At 44.0% G+C, this 21,415-nt stretch overlaps 1 protein-coding gene across 8 annotated transcripts in view; it reads left to right on the top strand.

Moving 5' to 3' along the window:
• The first annotated feature begins 351 nt into the window (after positions 1-351).
• The window catches only part of TBC1D8 (TBC1 domain family member 8), a 103,673-nt gene continuing 82,609 nt past the window's right edge, over positions 352-21,415 (top strand). For 3 of the 8 annotated variants that reach the window (XM_036087938.2, XM_036087939.2, XM_078056786.1), the window contains exon 1: positions 355-648. In XM_036087938.2, the coding sequence (XP_035943831.2) occupies positions 522-648 (127 nt within the window). In that variant the 5' untranslated portion in view covers positions 355-521. Of the gene's footprint in view, positions 649-21,415 lie in introns of all 8 variants that reach the window. The other 5 variants (XM_036087940.2, XM_036087941.2, XM_036087943.2 and 2 more) reach the window with 2 other exon arrangements.

A 21,415-nucleotide genomic window follows, 5' to 3' on the forward strand; every position in this document is an offset into this window, starting at 1 on the left:
GGTTGGGCAACCTGCAGCTGTGTGAACAAGATGTCCTTTTCCTTCGCTCCTCCTCCTCTCAGAGTGGGGCGGGGAGACAAGTCCTGCGGTCCCGAGCTGCCTCCCAGGACCCGCGGAGGAAAGCGAAGAGTCGAGGCGCTCCCCGCAAGCGCAGCGGAGAGAGGAGGGGGGAACCTGGCAGCAGGGATGGGACTTCCTCCCTCCACTCCGGAACTGTGCGCTGGAGCGGCTGGGACTCGGAAACCCAGGCGGCGCCGCGGGAGCTGGAGGATTGGGGGCGGTCGGTGGGCGGAGCCGGGGCGGGCCCGTGGGCGGAGCCGGGGCGGGGGCGGGGCCTGCGCGGCTGCGCGGGCTGCGAGCGGCTTGCTGCGCCGGCCGCGCTCCCTGGACTCTCCGAGCGCAGGACGCCGGCCGGCTGCGGTCCCCGCCGCAGCCGCTTCCTCCCGAGCGGGCTCGGCCCGGCGCGGCAGGCGGCCGGGGCGATGTGAGCCGGGGCCCGCGGGCGCGGTCGGACCGCTGCGATGTGGCTCAAGCCCGAGGAGGTGCTGCTGAAGAACGCCCTGAAGCTCTGGGTGACTCAGAAGAGCAGCTGCTACTTCATCCTGCAGCGGCGCCGCGGGCACGGCGAGGGGGGCGGCCGCCTCACGGGTAAGGGGCGCGCCGGGGCGGGCGGGCGCAGCGGGCCGGGCCCCGGACCTCGCTCCCCGCCGGGCCCGCGGCCCCCAGCCCGGGGTGCATCGCAGGTGGCGATTTCGTGGGAGACGCCGGGCCAGGACGGCCCTGCCTCGGGCTTGTTTTCCTTTCTTCTGCATTTCTCTTGCAAGCACCCGTCGAGGTTGTGGCAAAAGGGACTTGCAGGCTCGTGCGTTTTTGCGGGCGAGGCAGGTGCCTTCGCTGCCTGGCCCGGTGACCGCATGGAGGCCAGACTTGGCTCAGGAATCGAAGGAGAAACGCCGACTGGAGCGCGAGCCGAGGGGGCAAGGGCCGCCCCGGGAGGAGCGCAGGCCGCGGTGCTGGGCCAGGTGACAGCGGGGTGCGCCCCGGCCGGCCCTGACTCGGCCATCTGGAAGCGCCCGAGGCTCCAGGTGGTGTCTCGGCTGGGGACACACGGCCGGCCCACGGCCCGGCGCTGCTCGGGAGACCCTGGCAAGCCGGGACTGTCGAGTCTGTGGGCAGGGCGGGCCAGGGACCATCTGCGCGCCCGGAGGAGGAACTGAGGCAGTGCGAATCCCAAGCTTATGATCTTAGTAGCAAAACTGAGCAGGTCAGTTACCCCCTCCCCCATTTGTTTCTTCCAAGCAATGATAGGAGGAAAAAACTCAGGCTTGTAAAATTTGTGAAAAACAAAGCATTTTTTCTAAAAGTTACTCTCCAGAGCTCTGTGAACATCAAGCGTTTGGAAAAATTGAGGCTAGCTGGGCCACCTGTTTAAATGGGTCAATGGAAGAACAGTTTATTAGCCTTTTTCATTTGTGCCTAGGGAATCTATATGAAATTTCTAAATTTTGGAATCTGAAATAAAAGAGACCTTAGATCTTTTTCCCCATTACATCCCCCCTTATGCTAGGAATGGGTATGAGACCAAGGCTGGAGAGAGAGGTCAAGAGACTGAGCTTGGGTCCCTAGGCTCACTGTTGGTGACTCCACTGTTTGCTTATTCTGGGGGAAGGTGCTCCTGGAGTCAAGTCTCTAATGGGGAGATGTGATCAATAGACCCTGAAACAGCAGAACTAACTGCAAGGGGAATTACCTTCCTGTACTTGAGACTCGGAAGGTGAGAAAGCTGGCAGTTGGATGCCCCAAGAGGGTGGGCTTCGCTGAGTCTCAAGGAGTGGGTATGACTTGGTGGCATTCTGGATGGAAGGGTGGTAGGGTGGTTGAGGAATCTGGATGAAAGGGGGTAGTGGGGTGACTTACGGTGGTGAGTAGTGGGAACAGGTTGGGCAGCAGGTGGGCCTGCTCTGGGAGCTGCTTTAAGCTCTGAGGGAGGTAGTTACTGTAGGAGGCAGGAGGCCATAGAGGCCTTGGTACGTCCCTGAGCAGCACAGTGGCACTTCATGCCAGAGCTCTTGGGCAGTCGAGGTTGGTGGTGCCCTGTGAGGCCCACCAAAGGCAAAGAGGCCAGAGGAGCGGTTTGTCCCCCCAGTCCTTTAAGGGCAGTGTATCTTAATTTTTGGTATGTTAAGCATAGTACCTGGCCTGTAAATGGTCTCCTTTAGTAGAGGGTGAGGACAGGGTTTGAACATATGGAACGTCTGCCTAGCAAGTGTTTTTATCACTTAATTCACTGCTCGCTGACACTGTGGGGTCTTCTTGTGGCTGCCTTGGGAAAGACTTCAGGGTATTCGACTTCTAGCAAGGGAGACAGGTCCAGACAAGCCGGGCAAAGCCTCAGATACGATGCCTGATAGAGAATGAGGTCAACCTCCCTTCCGGAGAGCCTGGCTTTATTGTCCAGAGTCTATCTGCGATAAACTCAAAATGTTGCAGCCCCCCTCCTTGTTGCATTCCAAAATCAAGGAGGTCACATGTCATCATACCTGTGGCATTGGCCTTTCTTGGTGTATACTTTGGTTTGGGCTTATAGTGAGTTTGCACAGTTTTCTTGTTAAAGGCATTATGATCGACCAGAAAAAAAAAATACCCCACAAAAAGATGACACTTGGCTTTATTTCTTGGGGACTCAGAACCTCCTGTTGATTGTGAAAGTGTGACCTCTCCTTGGCTGCTGGATTCTTTACCTTCAGGTTTTTAGCTGGGAAGCAACTAACCAGAGCCGTGCTGATTGAGCAACCCAGAGTTACCACATCCACCAATGGGCTGGTCTTAACCCAACCACTTATGAATGTTGTAAAGTCAAGACTGTGTGACACAGAGGGCAGCTTCATGTTGGTGGCGTAGAATTCTAATTTAGCAATTTATTTTAAAGGTTTAAAACTTAAGACTGAGTTTATGAAAATAATGAGGGCTAACATGTATATTCTGACTGGTTCTAGGCATTTGGAGAGAAGCAAGTAGAAATGGTTAAGAGGGGTTGGAAATAAAATGTAAGGGAGTGGTAATGAAGGGTCTTTTTTTTTATTGTGTTGCTGAATTTGTTATTTGTAGGAGCTTAAACATATGAGATCTCCATTGGCATTTAATCTGACGTGTTTAAAAATTGCCCACCCTCAGAAATAAAAGGTTTTGTTTCATTGAGGATTATAATTAATCTTCCTATTAATACACACTTACACACACCTATATACATTCCGTATATCCATCTCCAGTTTTATTTTCTCCATAGCTCTTTCTCACTTTCTAATATACAATATACTTACTCATTTTGTTGATTGTTTCCCCATGCTGAATTGTCTGTTCTGAGGGTGGGCATTTTACCTATGATGGTGCCTAGCACAGAGTGTATGCTCATTAAACGTTTGTAGGATGAATATGTGGATGAATATATGCGTGAATGATGGATTCTACTTTTCACTTAAAAGCTGGGTGGGAGTGGAGGTCCAGCTTTTCTGACTGAGGCTGAGCTGATCACATGGGACAGGAACATCCCCTCTCTCTTCTGGGCTTCCTGTTTACCTGGCAGTCTGATCACTGTGGAAAGCTGGAGGGAGTGGGTGGGAAACAAAGACCTCTTCTTTCTGTCTTTTTTTGTAGCACCCTTCTTTCACAGGGAAGGATCATGGCCTCAGCTTTTCACGTGGCCTGTTACCACCCCCTAGGACCTGTCTGGGGAAGGAAATCCTGGGCTTGGGGACAGTAGTAGGAGGCAGGGACCTTTTCCTCCAGTTAGAACATGGTGTGGCTGAATATAGCATCATAAAATGTTTCCAAAGCTCCTGGGACAGAAGTGATTTTGCTGCTCTGGAAGGGGGGAAGTCAAGGTATACAAGTATTCACTGGGATACAATCTCCAGCCCTTGGCAGTATTTTTATTATTAACTTTTTTATTTAAATGTAGTTGACACACAATGTTACATTAGTTTCAGTGTATAGGAATATTTCTTAAAAAGTTCAGTGAGCTCTGGGAGAACTGAGTGGGAGAAGTTAGCATTTGGGAGGTGCAGACAGAACACACCATTGCTGTCCTCTCCCCCAGTGTTCCCTGAAGCACTTAAAATGAGCAGCACAAATGTAACTTTAAAGACCGAATGTCACCACCCAGATGGCCCCTCTGAAGGATTTTATTTTTCAGTGTTGTGTGTTCCTGTATAATCTTGCATTTCTTTTCCCAAAGAAGCTGGCGGTTAAAAAATTGTAATTTGAAGAAAATCTTGATGTTTTCTGCTTTTCAGAATGTTTCCCTTCAGCCCCTGTTCCTGTCATTGCATTATAATAGTTAGGGGCTAACAGTTTCCTCAATAGCTAGGGTCATCTGGAGGAAGCAGGGTGTAGTGGAAAATAGGGGCTTTGAGGCAAGATAAGTCTGTTGGTTACAAATCAGGGCAGAGAGACCTCCATTGAGCTAGTTTATTTCGTGTCTTTGAGCCTTAGTTGTAACAGCTTCAAGACAGGGACAATAATGAAGTTTACTTTAGAGCGTTACAAACTATTTTCCACTGTGGCTGTACCATTTTACATTTCCACCAGCAATGCATACGAGTTCCAATTCAAACAAGGCTTAGAATTAAAACTATATGAGGGGCTTAGCTGCATTTGCCACCTCGTAGGTTTGGAAAAAAAAAAAAAAAAGGAGAGTAACAAAGAATTGACTAACGAAAGGGCTTCTTAGAATAAACGTGTTGTAAAGAAGTTTGCATTGTAGTGAAGGATATAGAAAATACTTATCTATTACCTCAGTATGTATGTATGTACTAAAGATTTTATTTGAGAGAGAGAGAGAGAGAGCATGTGAGAGCGAGTGAGTGGGAGGAGGCACGGAGGGAGAGGGAGAAGCAAACTCCCTGCGAAGCAGGGACTCAATCCCAGGACCCTGGGATCGTGACTTAACTGACTGAACCACTCAGGCACCCCTATTACTGCAGTATTTAGTAAGTGTAATTGGAAAGTTAAAAGCAGTTTGTGCTAGCAGGATTTGCTTACAGAGCTTCTTTGAAATCCTTTGTTAAATCCTAGTAAATAAAGGGAACTTCACCTTGGTGTTCTAGGCATTGAGTGTGAGTGACCATGCCCAGAGTTAATTGTCTACTGTCTTTGGAACAGTGTCCCGAACGAAGTGTGGGGGATCTGAAACTGACACCAGGGATTCATGTGGGGTCACTAGCCTTGCTCAGAATGACTCTGTTGAAAGGTTGGAAACTGGTGAAGCCCAGATGTTGCCTTTTTTGGCTAGACCATTCCGTATTGGTTGTAGTCTTGCTCAGGTAGCTGAATTTGTTGGTGGTTTTTTTGCCTGCATGCATGCATTTATTTCTTTATTTATTTAAATTAGGCTCCACACCCAATGTGGGGCTTGAACTCACGACCCTGAGATGAAGAGTCACATGCTCTACCAACTGAGCCAGCCAGGTGCCCCTGAATTTGTTGGTGGATTTAATTTTCACCACCAACAAAACTCTTCGGTTTAACCAGGCAGTCTTTGCATTGTGTAGATCTCCCAGATATTGGCTAAAGAGTCTTATATGCCTTGGTCTTGTTTTCCAGAAGCACAATAAGGAAGAAACACAAATAAAGGAAGTACTTTGATTTTTAGGAGCATAAATTGGAAGATATCTTCCAATACAGATATACAGGTAAAATAACTGATACATTTTTAAGGGCTGATAAGCCATTAATAAAAGCTTTAGGGTTTCGAACAGTTGCATTTAATGAAAGCATAATAAGGGCACTGTAATTAGGTAATCAAACAAGGCAGGGACTGTGTCCCTCAAGGAATAATGTGAGGTACAAATGTGTGGGTGGTGCACTAGCAGAGGCCAGCCATTTCAGCCTAATTGGAACCCTTTAGGAAGAGCTGAAAATGATTGAGAGGCTTGTAGCTTTTAAAGAATTCATTTATTAGCTGTGAAGGGATAGAATTTTATGATCTCGACTCTCTATTCTGGCAGCACTGGTTAGAGGAGGAATTTATTTTAAATGAAAGTAGTAAATCTGATCATATTTTCAGGACAGATTTTCCCCCTAATTTTAAAAACTTTAATCATCTGTATTGAAATCAGCCCTGAGCAAATTTTAACAGCTGCTTGGGTGTTTCATGAGCTATCCTGTACCACGTCTCAGGCTCTTTCTCCTTCGCTTTCTCCTTGTAAGCACAGACCCTCCAGCTTGTCAGGTACTTCCCAAGACCTCACCTTGCTGTCCCTTCGGCCTAGGGGTGCCCTCACCTCCCCCTCTGCCTGGCTAATTCTTTTCTCCCTCTCCCACCCTTCAGATCTCAGCCTGAGTCCACTGCCTGGGGATGGTGCACTGGACCCCTCCCTCCTCTGATCCAATCTTCTACGACCCCCTCTGCTTTTCCTTTATAGCGCTCACACTGTGCCATGATGTGGCCCTTTGTGGCTTTATCACTTTCTAGGGAACCAGACCATGAGCTTCAGGACGGAGTGGTGAGGTGGTCCCTCACCACTATGCCTCCAGCACTGGAACAGTTTCTGTTGCTAGAGCACTCAATAAAAACTTAGTGAATACATGGATGTCCAAGTAGAATTGATAGGGGTGAGCCTTTGAGGCTGAGAAATGTTTTGTATCATTCTGGAAATGGGAATTATGCAAAAAACTGGAAATAATACAGAGTGTTGTCATTGCTTTTTCTCACGCCTACACTGCGTGCCTGTAAGGACTAGCGGTAGTTTGTCAGCTGCACCAGCCCAGCTGTTAGAACTGCCCGTTGGTAACCTTTATGTAAATGATCCTCTACAGACCCAGAATGATTTCCCTAGTCCATCACCAGCCAGCTGACCCAGCTCTACGAAGTTGAGTCATTAATATTCTTAAACATTTGGTGGGTCTGTCGTTCCACCAGATTTTATTTTTCTGCTTCCTGCTTTTCACTTTAAAAAAAGGAAGGAAAAATCAACAGCCAAATCAACAGCCCCAAAGAAACTCTCCTTAGGAAAGGGTACTGTCTTCTGTGGTTGGTTTTATTGTGAACAAGTAGTTCCTGATAGAGAAGGGAAATTAAAAAACAGTAAATAGGATTGCAGTTTGCCTGAAGCTTTAAAATAGGAAATCTTCTATGTGCATAGGAGGATGTAATATAAATATAAAGTATAAGTAATACTTATCACCTGTTACTAATAGAATATTTAAGTGTTTAAGAGATCTCTTGTGTGTTTTTCTGATTACATTCCCCTCCCTAATCAATACATTGTTTTGTGCGCTTTTATAACTTTATACAAAAGGAATAATACCTTATTTTTTTGAAGCTTGTTTTTCCATATCCCAGTTATATTTATAGATTTATATATATATACACATATACATATATATATTTATGTTTCTCTAACATTGAACCATATTGATGTGTGTAGCCACATTCATTCATTTTTGCTCATGGGTAGTAATCCACTCATTCTCTTGTCAGTTGATATTTGGGTTTCTAGTTCTTTTTTTTAAATTACAAATAATGCTGTTATGAACATTCTTGTATAATGTTCATATGTGTGAAAGTTTCTCCAGAGAATATACCTGTAAGTGAACTGGTTGGGTATGTCAGCCAGAATGGGCTAGGTTACTGTGGTAACACCCCACACATCTCTGTGGACCCACATTAGTTTATTTCTCCCTCATGGTATATATCCAGTGTGGGTCCCCAGGGTTCTCTTGTGTAGGCACTCAAATATGGGCTAATGGAGGCTCCATTCCTAATGTTCCCATGGTTACATGGTAAGGGGGGAAGCAGTTTGGTGAATCTCATGCTGGTTTTTAGAGCTTGCACCTGGAAGTGACACCTATCCCTTCTATTAACTTTATTTATTTACTCACCACCCTGAGCTCAAGAGTCACATGCTCTACCGACTGAGCCAGCCAGGTGCCCCTGTCACTCTATATTGGCCGAAGCAAGTCACATGGCTCTGTAACCTCAAAGGCGTGGGGAAGTGTCTTTTTTTTTTTTTTTAAATTTTCTTTATTTATTCATAAGAGACAGAGAGAGATGGAGGCAGAGGGAGAGGGAGAAGCAGGCTCCCCATGGAGCAGGTGGCCCATGTGGGGCTTGATCCCAGGACCCCGGGATCACGACCTGAGCCGAAGGCAGACCCTCAACCAATTGAGCCATGCATGCACCCCGGGAAGTGTGTCTTTCTTAATTTAGGAGCTGTGTGTGTGTGTGTGTGTGTGGGGGTGTGTGTATTTGTATACATGCACATGTGTCTATGTGTTCTGTATTCTTTTCGAAGTATTAAAAAATTTCTCTGTGACTGGACTTTTCATTTTCGTTTTTATTATCTTCTTGAAGAACCAACATTCTTAATTTTCATGCAGTGTACAACCTTTTCCCGCAAGAGCTTATACTTTCTGTTACTTTTTTAAAAAGAAGTCCTTAAAAGCGAATCTCTAGGGTGATGATGAAGGGGAATCCTGAGATAAGAGCTGAGAGACTTCTCGGTCCAGATTGGAGCGGGGCAGAAGGCTGCAGGAAAGCTCCGAGAAGAAAAATGGGTAGAGCACCTAACTTTCTTGCACATGCTGAAGGGAGGTCTGTATACTAGAGAGGAATTGTGAGTAAGTTGTTATTTTTATTTATTTCTCTTAGAGTTTGCATGAGGTCGGGGGAGGGGCAGAGGGAGAGGTTAAGCAGGTTCCATCCTCAGTGTGGAGCCAGACTCTGGGCTCCCTCTCACAACTCTGAGATCATGACCTTAGCCGAAATCAAGAGTGGGATGCTTAACTGACTGAGCCACCAGGCATCCCTTGGGTAAATTATTGATACATAAAAAGCTAAATCAGTCAAGAATTCTGGGGCAATTGTGAACTCCAGGGAAAATCAAAAGTTGTATAGGTTAGGACAGGTTTCATAGTTTTACTGCAAAGCTCAGCTCTCAATAATGTTTACATAGTTATAATAATGTAAATATTGACTAGTGATCTAACCAAGCCTAAGTGAGGTGTGAGTGCTAGGTGGTGGTGGTCAATGAAAAGGAACCAAACCTTCTACTTCTGAAAGCTGTCAGTGAGTGCCTCAACTAAAAATTCAAGAGATAGTAATACAGACATATTCTTCAGAGATGCAAAGGTAAATGCAAAAAGAATCAGTTAAGAATTGGAGGTGGTTGCTTGCGGGGAGGTGGGAAGTGAGAGTAGGGAGGGGTGAGGGGGCTGTTGTGTTTCTCACCAAACCTTGTAGAATTATATGTTTCTTTACATGCACATATAAATTGGATAAAATGTAGACTGAATCTAAAATTTGGGAGAGCTTGGCATTTTTTCTGGTTACCAGCTCTGTATGAGTAATGGGGATAAGGAGAGAGGCATTGAAGCATTGTTGCATTCTTGCCTCATGGACCATGATTACTCTTGGATTGCCCATGCCTCAGATATCTGTCCTCTCAGTAAACTATATTTAGCTTTCAAAATGTCTAGCATGTGTGGGGTGTGTCAATTTCACAGAGGCTTAGGAACTATTTTCAGAAATGCATCTAATCTAGTCAGGTACTTTCATTTGAAATTAAAAGATAGCTATTCTGGATTTTTTTTCCTCTAGAGAGGAAATCAGTTTAGAGTTATAAGTTTTTATCTCTGACCTAGCCTCAGAGATGTGGTTCTATGACTAACCCATTCCTTTTTTGGGTCTCAGTTTCTTCACCTGCAAAACAATTACTAGTATCATTATTATTATAAGAGTTTTATAATAACAGTGGAAGATTTCATACTTCAGACTGTCGTATTTTCTAGATATGTTTGTAAAATCCATTTAATTATTTGTATTTAGAGAAGAAAAAGCCGAAAGAACATTTCATTCAACAATGCCAGGCCCTGTATTCTCATGAAGCTTATCACCTAGAGAAATGGGGAAAACTAGTAGTGGTGGTAGGGTGATAATTAAACCACGAAATACAGAATTATAAATGGTGGTAAGTGCACGGGAGGTGGGGGCAATGAGAGGGAATAACAGGGGAGCTAATTTAGGGTGGGGTGTCAGGGAGCATTTCTCTGAGGACCTGTGATCTCAGCTAAGACCCGCAGGGTATGTAGGATGGTGTTAGGTGGGTAAAACATGGAGGAAAGACGCTCTGAGCAGAGGGAACAGCCTGTGTAAGAGTTCTGTGGCCTCTGAGAAGCTGTCTGGGCAAGTTCAGTTTGATGTGCTTATGAGCTGTCTAGAAAGGCTTGTAGGGGGAGGAAAACACAGAGGGGACTGGGGAGTGGTCAGGAGAATGGGAGGAAATGAGCAGAGTGTATTTCCCAGAGGTCAAGAGAAAAGTGTATTCAAGAAGGAGGGAGGGAAGCAGGATGGACTCTGCAGTATGGTATGGAAAGGCTTGTGGGACTTTGACACCCTCAGTGGGAGCAGTTTGGGTGCATGTAGGTGGGATGTAGGAGTGGAAGGCTGGGGAGGAAATAAGCATGCATGTGGAGGCAGCTTTATCAAGGTGGGATTTGGTGGGTTTTTGGTTGTTATTACAAACTTATTATTTGTCAGCAAATGGTAGAGGGTCTGTTGAAAGCTGCATCTGTAGTGTGAACTTGGGGAGGGGCTGCTGGGCCTTGAAGTGGGCAATGGCTAGGATTCGGATAGGTCAGCAAAATAGGTAAGGCAGCTAGGTGAGCAGGACCTCAAGAGACAATTCTCAAGGAAGTTTGGTTTGGAAATAAGGTTAAGTACTCAGTACTGGGGGAAAAAATTACCTCAAAGAATCTGTAACTGACCACCAAAAGGATGAACTAACTTAAATGGATCCCAGGGATGTTGGCTTAGCACTGGACAGTGGTTGTGTCACCAGCCGAAAGAGATTCTTTGAGGAAACCATGGCAACTTAAAAATTGATTGTTACTTGCTTGGCATTTGGTGCTGCGTTGAGGTGCCTGCGTGTGGTGCCTTGAACCATCTTGTTTGGAGTTTTCACTATTAAATAGTCTTTTGTTTTCAATAATGATATCAGGATTCAAACAATAGAATTTATTTCTAGAAGGAAAATACAGATTAAATATTGTTTCAGTAAATTACAAAGATTGACCAGGAAGTTTGATATCCTGAATAATTGAGTCCATTCAACAGAGTTTTAAATAAATTCGTGGCCCAATGTTTGGGATATAGGGATGTTTTAATAAGGAAATGTGTTAGCATTCTTAAAATAGGATTGTCCTAGGGGCACCTGGGTGGCTCAGTGGTTAAGTGTCTGCCTCTTGGCTCAGGTCATGATCTCAGGGTCTTGTGATAGAGCCCTGGGTCAGGCTCTGAGTCTGCTTCTCCCTCTGTGGGCCCTCAACTCCCCCCCCCCCCCACCCCGCAACCCCGTGCTTGTGCTCTCTCTCTCTCAAATAAATAAAATCTTTAAAAAATGGTACTGGCCTAGTGATGAAAGTTTGGAAGGAACCTCTGGATTTTTTCACTTGTGAAGCAGTTATTTGCATGACAAACACAATTTTAAAAGGAAGAAACAGCATAGTTCAACCTCAGGTAGAGATTTGGATATTACACCTACCCTGGGAGCATAGTGAGCTAAAGTTGGATTTTGAGTTTCTGTTATATCGCTATTATAATGAAAAATAAATGTAAAATGTAAGCAAGGCATTAAGATTCCTTTAGGAATGTATAGCTCACAGTCTTCCATCTATCAAGGATTCAGTCACAGCAAGGATTTGGCTGGAGAGATTAGGTTTTAGTAAAGCCAAATGTGTGTGTGTGTGTGTGTGTGTGTGTGTGTGTGTGTGCACGGATGCACATTCATGTGTGTTTTTGTTTTAACCTTTAGCTTCCCTTACGTTTATGAGATAAAGGAGAATTTGGACACTCATTCAGGTTTCAAAGTGGACACTGTTTAATCTCAGTATAAAGGAGCTGCCTCATAATGTGGGTATTAGGTTCCAAAATCACGATGAAGAAGAAAAATTGCTTGAAAAATAACCCTTAAAATCATCAGGGCCCCCTTCTTGGTAATCTGTGCATGTTACTAGAGTTCCTGGGAAGTGGGGGCCTCTGTGGAGCTGCGGCCTCCAGCCCCCCAGGGAGCTCACACCAGGGCCCATTCTTCTCGATTGAGGGGTGGTCTATGTGAGCAGTTGTCTTGCTTCTGGCCAGTGCATATGGTTGACTTTGATGAGTTGAACATGAGATGTGTGTTTATTCGTACTGCCGCTTGCTGGTTGAAGTAAAGGACCTGAGCCAGCTTCGCAGCCAGGTGAAGCTAAGAGTGATCACGCTACCCTTGGGCATCGTAATTTGGGAATTGCTATTAGGTGAGGTGGATGGTAGCATTTACTGGAGCTACAGTTCTGATGTCTACTGTTAGATGCTTGCAGTGAAAAAAGGTCTGCACTAAGTGGATGTTGTTTTGTCTTGCAGCCTTTTGCTTATCCTCATTTATCGAAATAAAACATTCAGGTTTGAGGAAAAGGGGTTGGAGAGCCTCTTGAGGAATGGGAAAGTTCTCTTCATTAGGATGTGTATCCCACTGTAAAAGCTGCTTTTCTTGTGTGATTTTTAACTTCCTATATGACCTGGAAAGCCAGATTTGAGTATTCTGTATTTCATAGCCAAAAGTTAAGTTAGAACCATATGATAGTACATTATTTACTTTCTTTGAATTAAAATTTGCAGACACCCTAACTATAGGCAAAGCCAGAAATGTGTTGATGGTGCCTGAAATCTTGGTAAGGTTCAAGACCAGAGTTTCCATAGGTGAGCATCCATTTATACCAGAAGGTGTGTGTGTGGGAGGGAGGGAATGGGGGGAAAGGAGAGGAAAAGAGAGAGGAGGGGTAAGAGGGAGGGAGGGAGAATCTAAGAGAGACTTGAATGATAGATATACTCACAGCAAAAGAGATCATAATTGCAGAAGCTTTGGAAACACAGTCTCTAATATGCTGTGTATGGTATTGCCATATACATTCCTGAAAAGTTGTATTTAGAATCAGAATTGTATAAATTGGATAATTTTCCCGTCACAGCTTCAGAAAGATGTACATTTTAAGTACAGAGCAAATGATTAAAACGTGTGGAAAAATCTATAAATTTAAAAATCTACAAATACAAATATTTCAGATGTAAGCATGTTTTTTATTACAAACTAAGAATAACTTGATTATCAAAACTGTCAAAAACCAAAAAAGGGGGATGGGGACCTTTGTCTTCAGAATGTCTGTGGTAAAAGACAAAAAAGGCTGAGGATTAAAGGAAGCTAGAAACATGGCTGAGTGTAATGCCCAACCCTAGAATGGGTCCTGAACTGGAAGGGGAAACATGCTACCAACGTGCTGTCGGGTCAGTGACGGAACTGGGGTACAAATGGCATGTGTTACACTTAGTGAGGTTGATAACGACGCTGTTTTGTAAGAGGATGCCCCTCCCTATTCATGGGACTAGGTCTCCCTTCAAATGATTCAGAAAAAAAAAATGGGTGTGATTATATGGTATATTATATCCTATCATATCAAGAGAAAGAGCAAATAATACAGCAAATGGGGTACGCTGTTAACAGTAGGCAAATCTGTTTCAAAGTGAAAGGTATATGAGTGTTCTTTGTCCTGTTTTAATTCCTGAAGCTATTCTATGAGCTTGAAGTTATGTCCAAATAAAAAGATAAGTAACTTTAAATGTGAAGCACTTGTCCACTTTGATAGAGGTATTTTTAGGCTATAATAACAAAATATAAAATATACCTATAACTTTAAAAAAAAACCCCTTTGGGAAATTTCTGCAGGAAAAAAATAACTGTGAGTGAACTAAGCATCCTCTGCTTTTCTCATTGAAACAACCATTTTGTAACCTTTTTTTTTTTTTTTTTTTTAGAGATAGCATGAGCGGGGGTGGGGAGGGACAGAAAGAAGGAGGGAGAGAATGTCAGGCAGGCCCCACGCTCAGTGCAGAGCCCGAGGTAGGGTTTGGTCCCATGCACACGAGATCATGACCTGAGCCAAAATCAAGAGTCAAGACGCCTAACCGACTGAGCTACCTAGGTTCCCCATGTAACCTGCTTTTTAAAGAGTTGAGGTTTCTTGTGGTCTCAGGTGCCATGTGCAGCAGGGCAGGTGGTGGGTATAGATATTCCCCACCTGCCCCAAATTGTAAGTGACTTTGATACATCACGTGTATATGTTACAGTGCTAGGTTAGGCCTTCATTGTGGTCAATAAACAGTTGAATTTTAAAAGAATGAAAAGCTAGGAAAACAGACCGATTCAGCAAGTATTTACTGTGTGCGTCTGTGTGCCTAGCTCTTTTCCAGGCAGTGAACAAAACAGAGTCCGGCCCTCAGGGAACTTACTCTACTACAGTAATTAATCTAGAGTGACTCTATTCTAGTAATTGCTTCTCTAGTAGTTAACCTAGGACTAGAATTCTCAAGTGTGCACTGCAGGTCCCCTTAAAAATGTCAGCCTCATTTTAAACTTCCTTCATTAAAACATTTTGTGTTGTCTTTACCCCACTATAAAAGATTGGTTTTTGTGGTCCTTGCTCTTAAAAATGCAACTGTTTAGTCAAGTAAGTTAGGGCCCTTGAGCCCTATATTTTCGGTTCCTGCCGGTCTTAGGGACACTGTCTGTGAGCCCTGTGGCAGGGCCAGAAGAACTGAAGCAGCTTCTGGCCCCTTGAAGTCTTTCTGACCCCTTTTCTTCATCAGGGACCAAGGCAGCACAGCTTGGCTCGGGGCCCTTCCGGGCTCTGCCTTGGGGTATGGACGCTGGCCACAGCCTCAGCCCAGTTGGCTTGTGTGGTGCTTCTGGGTGCCCCTGCTCCCTTTCCCTCTCTGTGAAGCTACTCAGCAGCCGTCTGTAGGTGACTGGAATGAAGTGGACTCATTTTCCTATTTAAAAATAACCTCAGCAGCTGTGGGTTCAAGTCTGCCAGTCACGAGGATGATCTCCGTGCCACTGCTGGGACTCCCAGTTGTCATGCCTCTGGGGGTGACAGCAGGGTGAATGTTGGAGCTGGGGTTTTGGAGACCAGCCATATTCCTTCTTTTACAGATGGGGAGCCTGACTGATCGGAGGCAGTGATGCTCTTGCTCTGTTTTCACTTAAGATTGAGTTTCACCCTTTTCAGAAAGGTGAAGGGACTCCTGAAACAGGAGTTCCCATGGCTTCATCCCCCAGTCCAGTTTAGTTCCTCCAGACCTGCTCCGCCTCATCTTGTGCTGGGCTGGTGTCTGTTGAGACCCTGTTTTATTTTGTTTTTAAAAGGCATTAAGTAACAAATTTTTTTAAAATATAGAACAGAAAACTTACTATTTTAACCATTTTTAAAAAAGATTTACCTATTTATTTTTTGAGAGAGGGCACATGCGCGCATGCACACACGTGCACACGTGTGGGGGGATTGGGGGAGGGGCAGAGGGAGAGGGAGAGAGTGAATCTCAAGCAGACTTCCTGCTGAGGGCAGAGGCTAACACTGGGTTCCATCTCACGACCCCAGTGAAATTAGGAGTCAGAAGCCCAACCAACTGAGCCACCCAGATGCACCCCATTTTAACCATTTTCTAAAAAAGATTTTATTCATTTATTTATTTGAGAGAGAGAGAGAGCATGAGAGTGCATGCATGTGAGTGCAGGGGGAGGGGCAGAGGAAGAGGGACAAGCAGACTCTCTGCTGAGTGCAGGGTCCAACACAGGGCTCCGTCTTAGTACCCTGAAGTCATGACCTGAGCTGAAGGAAGTCAAGAGTTGGATGCTTCACTCTTGAAGACTCAGCCACCCAGGTGCCCCCATTTTAACCATTTTTAAGTGTACAGTGAAGTGGCTGTAAGTACATTCACATTATTACATAACCATCACCACCATCCATCTCCAGAACTTTTTCATCTTCCCAAACTGGAACTCTGTCTCACAACCTCCCCATTCTCCCCTCCTCCCAGCCCCTGGCCACCCCCATTCTACTTTATGTCTCTATGAGTTTGACTACTCTAGGTCCCTCATATAAGTGGAATCATACAGTATTTGTCTTTTTGTGACCGGCTTATCTCAGCATAATGTCTTTGGGGTTCATCCATGTTGTAGCCTGTGTCAGAACTTCCTTCTTTTTTAAGGCTGAATAAAATTCCATTGCATGTATATACCACATTTTGCCTGACCAGTCGTCTCTTGATAGACACTGAATTGCTTCTACCTTTTGGCTATTGTGAATAATGCGGCTATGAACATAGGTGTGCAAGTATCTATTCAAGTCTCTGCCTTCAGTTCTTTTGGATATATACCTAGAAGTGGGATTGTGGGATTGTACAGGAATTCTATATTTAATTTTTGAGGAGACTCTTGATTTTTGCATCTGCTTCTCAGTTTCTTCTGGCCTCTGTGGACTTGACTGAATGGCTAGGACTGTACTCAGTTTGCTGGGGCTGTGGCTCTGGTCCTAGGTCCCCAGCTTCTTGAATACGCTCAGCCTAGCTCTTGAGACCTTTTTCTCTTCCTATTAGAGTTGAGTGGAGAATTGAAGAGAAGAACTGAAGCTTGTTTAGAGGTGCATTGCAATTCATTAAAAAACAAAACAAAACGAACTAGAATTTGAGTTGGGCATTTTCAGGTTTACTGTTGTTTGTTTTGGATTTCATATGTTTGTTTTTCAGAGTTAAGATACGGAGTGGAGTGCTTAAGGTGAATTTAGTTTTGGTGGATTTTTCTACCATGTTATCAATTACATCTTTATATAGTTTTCTTTAAGTGTTGTTGGGGAAAAGGATGGGACTATCAGGAGGTAGAAAAGGAGAGAGATCTTGTTCTTCTGACTTGTATGACCTTGGGCCTTAGTTTCCTCTTCTGTAAAATGGAGCTAATACTACTAATACAAATTTTGTAATTATGATAGTAATTAGCAAAAAAAAAATGGATCTGAAGTACTAGGATGGTGCTTGATAGCCACAGTGCTTAGTTAATATTAGTCTATCCTTCCCCTCGTTGTCCTGGAATAATTGGAAGTTGTAGATGAGGGTATGTGGTGGTCTTCACTTTTGAAGGGTGAAACAGAATCAGTGGGAAGAGCCTGGGATAGGACTCAGGAGCTGGGCTCCAGTCTCACATATGCAGTAAATTCCTGGTGCTGTGTGATCCCTGAGACATCTGCCCAACCTTCTTGAGGCTCAGATTCCTCACCTGTCAAATAAGCACGCTGGTCCCTCTCATCTCTGTAGTTCCTTGTGGCTCTAAAAGGTCAGCGATTTCAAAGCATTCTGTTTGTGTCTAGTTGTTGTCGTCGTCTTTTTTAAATTGAGATAGAATTGACATATAACATGATATTAGTTTTAGGTATACAGCCTAATGGCTTAATATATGTATATATCCTGAAATGATCACCACAATAAGTCTAGTTAACATCCATCACTGTACCTAGTTATAAATTTATTTTTCTTGTGATAGAACTTTTAAGATTAGAGTCCTTCTAATCTTAGAGAGGAGAGGAAGCAAAGGGAAGGAGGAGAAAGTAGAAGGGGCTGTGGATATAATTTTCACTTGCTCAGAAATAGTGACGCTGTCTCCAGAGAATTAGATAGGAAAGCTCTCTTGCTCTGCCCACCTCAAGACTTGGTCACTGTCTAAAATTGACCTTGTCTTTATTACTTACAGTTGTCAGTCTTTGTTTTCTCCAAGAAAGAACAGCCAAGTTGTAATGCCTTTTTCTTCCAAACTTCCTATTTTTTAAAAAAAATTATTGCTTATTACTCTGCAATAATAATGCAGCATTTTTGCATATTGTATTTTACTTTTCATAGTGTTTTCATCTACTTTATCTCATTTAATCTGTACATGAAGACTTGTCTAGGCCACTTGGTGTCCTCATTTTGCAAACTGAGGCTATTATAGCCATCTGAATTGTCAAACTATTGTTAGCAGAGCCCTGGCACTTTTTCTTTCTATAAAGCTGATCAGTCAGCAACACTCAACAAGTATTTATGGAAAGTCCATATGTGCACAGTAGAGATGCTTGTGGTAGACAGTTCTTACCTTCAAGACATTATAACCTAATAGAATCTAAAGGGGAAGAAGAGGGAGTTCAAATTTGTTACCTGTAATTAATTAACTACTGTAATTAGTTAATGCCAGCAATTAAAATGTCTGATGGATGAAGAAAGAGTTGCAAACTCAAATGAGGTTTTGGGATATCTCTGAATTTAACGTATGCATTTTGGTTACTCTGCCTGACTTTGGTATTAGGGAAAGGTGACTTTTTTTTTTTAATTAAAAGAAAAAATTTTTAAAAGATTTTATGTATTTATTTGACAGTGAGAGAGAGAGAGAGCCCAAGCAGGGGAGTGGCAGGGAGAGGGAGAAGCAGACTCCCTGCTGAGCAGGGAGCCCGATGCGGGGCTCGATCCCAGGACCCTGGGATCATGACCTGAGCCGAAGGCAGATGCTAAACTGACTGAGCCACCCAGGTGCCCCAAGAAAAAAATTTTTTTAGGTGACAGTTTTTATACAATACCTTTAGATATCCCTAAACCTCTGGACTCCATATCATGGTGCTACATCATAAAAGAGGCTCTACCTCATATCTTCAAGCTAGTTCACACTATTATTAGGTGTAAAAAGATAGGAAACATTGCCTGACATGATTTATTTCTGATCTTGAGGGCTTGTGGTTTTGGTTGCTTTTTTCAGAGGATTACTGGAAGTAAAGGCAGGACTTTTTTGAAACAGAAATAAGGATTTTTAAAATAAATGAAATTCTTTTTTAAGGTTTTATTTATTTGTTTGTTTATTTATTTATTTATTTGACAGAGAGAGCACAAGCAGGGGGAGCAACAGAGGGAGAGGGAGAAGCAGGCTCCCTGCTGAGCAGGGAGCCCGATGTGGGGCTCAATCCCAGGACCATGGGATCATGACCTGAGCCAAAGGCGGATGCTTAACCGACTGAGCCACCCAGGTGCCCCAAAATAAATGAAATTCTAATAGATTAGAATCTGCCTTGCTTTGTCAAAATACAACTTCTGCAAGGAAGCTTTTTTTAAAAAATCTATTTTCTCAAGTTGCTGTCTTTGCAGGAGCTTCATAAATCTGTAAAAATACTGTTATTCTGGTCTGGGTACCTAAGACATGGAAAATGGGATATTTCCTACAATTTTTTTTTAACTGCTCATTTTGTCTACTCTTGAGAGGGAGTGGCTGTGAATAGCAGGTTCAGGAATGTGGGAGTCTGTTTTCAGAATCTGAACCCTGGCCCCGGGCGCCCCGCGGGCTCCAGAGGTGCCGTGTTGCCGACTGCGCTTGTTGGCTGTTGGACAGAGGAGTGGCCGGAAGGCTGCTTGATTGTTTGGATGATGAATGCATCTGTCATGGGAGACCACTTGTTTTTTAAACAGGCATAAAAATATCATTTGCTCAGAGGAAATTAATTCACACACAAATGTCATGAATGTGTTCCTTGGTGATCTGTATTGTTTATCTGTGAGATAGTTTGTGTATTAAAGAGCTTGGCTCAGTTGACAAGGTGCGGGCTCTGAATCTCTGCTCACAAGCCCATTTAGGGGAGTACTTGTCCTGCCCTGCTGTGGGGGGGGGGAGGTAAGTCCTGCCACGTCTCCAAACGCTTTGAAGAAGAATTTTGCCCGCTTGGCCTTTCGTGACTCTCTGATTGTAGGAATTTTTTTTTTTTCCCCCAGCTTCCTAAGTAATAATCTGCAAGTACTACTGGCAGCTGGTCGACCTGGGCTGTGTACCAAAAAAAAAAAAAAGACCACATCCTCAAATTCAGTCTTGCTTTTAGTGAATTCTCTTGGGGAATAACCCTTACTCACCTTCTGTCAGCTGAGAGTTTACTTAAAGCCCTTGGCAATCTATTCTCTCCCCTTCAGCCAACTGAATATATATGTTGAATTATCATGAAGTTTTCCTTAAATTTGAAGAGTTGTGTTTTAGTGTGAGTCTTCTGGATTTGGGGAATAGAAATCTGGTAGTTTTTAAATCTTGGTTAGCCTGCAAACAACCCTTTTGGGACTCTATAGCAATTATTTTTAGGGAATTTGAAAGCATTTCTCATAGAGCCTTGGAATATCAAATGAACTTTTCTTGGACCCAACAGCACTTTATATGCTGCATTTATGTAATGACGGAAGTACTTTCTTAAATGTATGTAAAGAAAGGAAAAAAGGTTTGAGTTATTCTTCTATTGTTGGAGATTACTTTACAGTGAATCCTCTGCCTCCTCTCTCTTGCTGGTTCTGGCAGCCTCTGACCATGTGTTTGTAAGGTGCTGTGTGGAGATGGGGCCGGTGGCCGTGGGAGAAATGTGTTCTCTGGCCTGCAGAGAATTCCATGAGCACTTCGCCGAATCTAAACAACTAGTTGTCTATTAAAGTAACGAATCCTCCTCTCATTTATAAGGTAAACTTGTAGCAATGACAGGGTAACACCAGACAGGAAGGTTAAAATGGTCTCTCTTAGGAGAAGTGGTTAGAATGACAGCATGAAAGAAAAAAAGCTCAAAAACACAAAACTCACAGATTGTGAAGGGACAGGTTTGAGAACGAGGTGTATACCTTCCCCCTGGCCTTGCGCATTGGTTTTGGAGCATGCTTGAGATGCTTCCTACATCTAGAGCGGTGGATCCCAGGTGGTTCAGAATCGTGCCCACTGTGAATCCTGCCGGATTGTAGCTCAGCTCCTTAGCAACGGTTGCAGCCCATCAGGGCTGTGGTGTCACACCATCTCTTGGCTCTCACACCTTTGGCTGGTGTGCCCTTTGCACTTCTGTCAATGTCTGACTTTCCTGCTCCGTTTCATGTGTTTGCAAGGCCTTGACCTCCTGTGTTCTGGTGACACAGGTGCAGCTTGCCGTCCTGCTGTGCCTCTCACCTTTCGTCTGCTAGAGCTCACATACCCACATTACACTGCTGCTGGGCCTGATGTTTTGTCCGACACACACCACGGTGCAAGTCTGTAGTCCTGGCTGTGGCAAAAAAAAAAAAAAACCCACCACATTTTACACTCCGACCAACATTTGGCACCACTGTGAAGGGCTTGCAGCATGCTGACGTGAGGTGTGCCCTGGTGAGAACACCGGTGCACCAAGCTTCCAAATTTGGGGGTAATGTTTTGTTTTAAGAAGTTATTTTAATTTAATTTAAATTTATTTTATTTTAAAGATTTATTTATTTGAGAGAGAGCACACAGAGGGAGAGGGAGAAGCAGACTCCCTGCTGAGAGGGGAGCACGATGTGGGGCTCGATCCCAGGACCGAAGGCAGACGCTTGACCTGACTGAGCCACCCAGGCACCCCTAAAAAAATTATTTTAAAGCCTTTAAAGATTATTTCTGGTCATAATTTCATTCTTTAAATTAGAAAAGAAAACATTAAAAACATTTTGTAGTGATGCTTTCTCCCACTATCTTATAAATAAATGCTAATTGTAGAAAATTGGAAAAAAATAGGGGAA

Source organism: Halichoerus grypus, chromosome 10, assembly GCF_964656455.1.
Source record: "Halichoerus grypus chromosome 10, mHalGry1.hap1.1, whole genome shotgun sequence".
Classification (NCBI taxonomy): Eukaryota; Metazoa; Chordata; class Mammalia; order Carnivora; family Phocidae; genus Halichoerus; species Halichoerus grypus.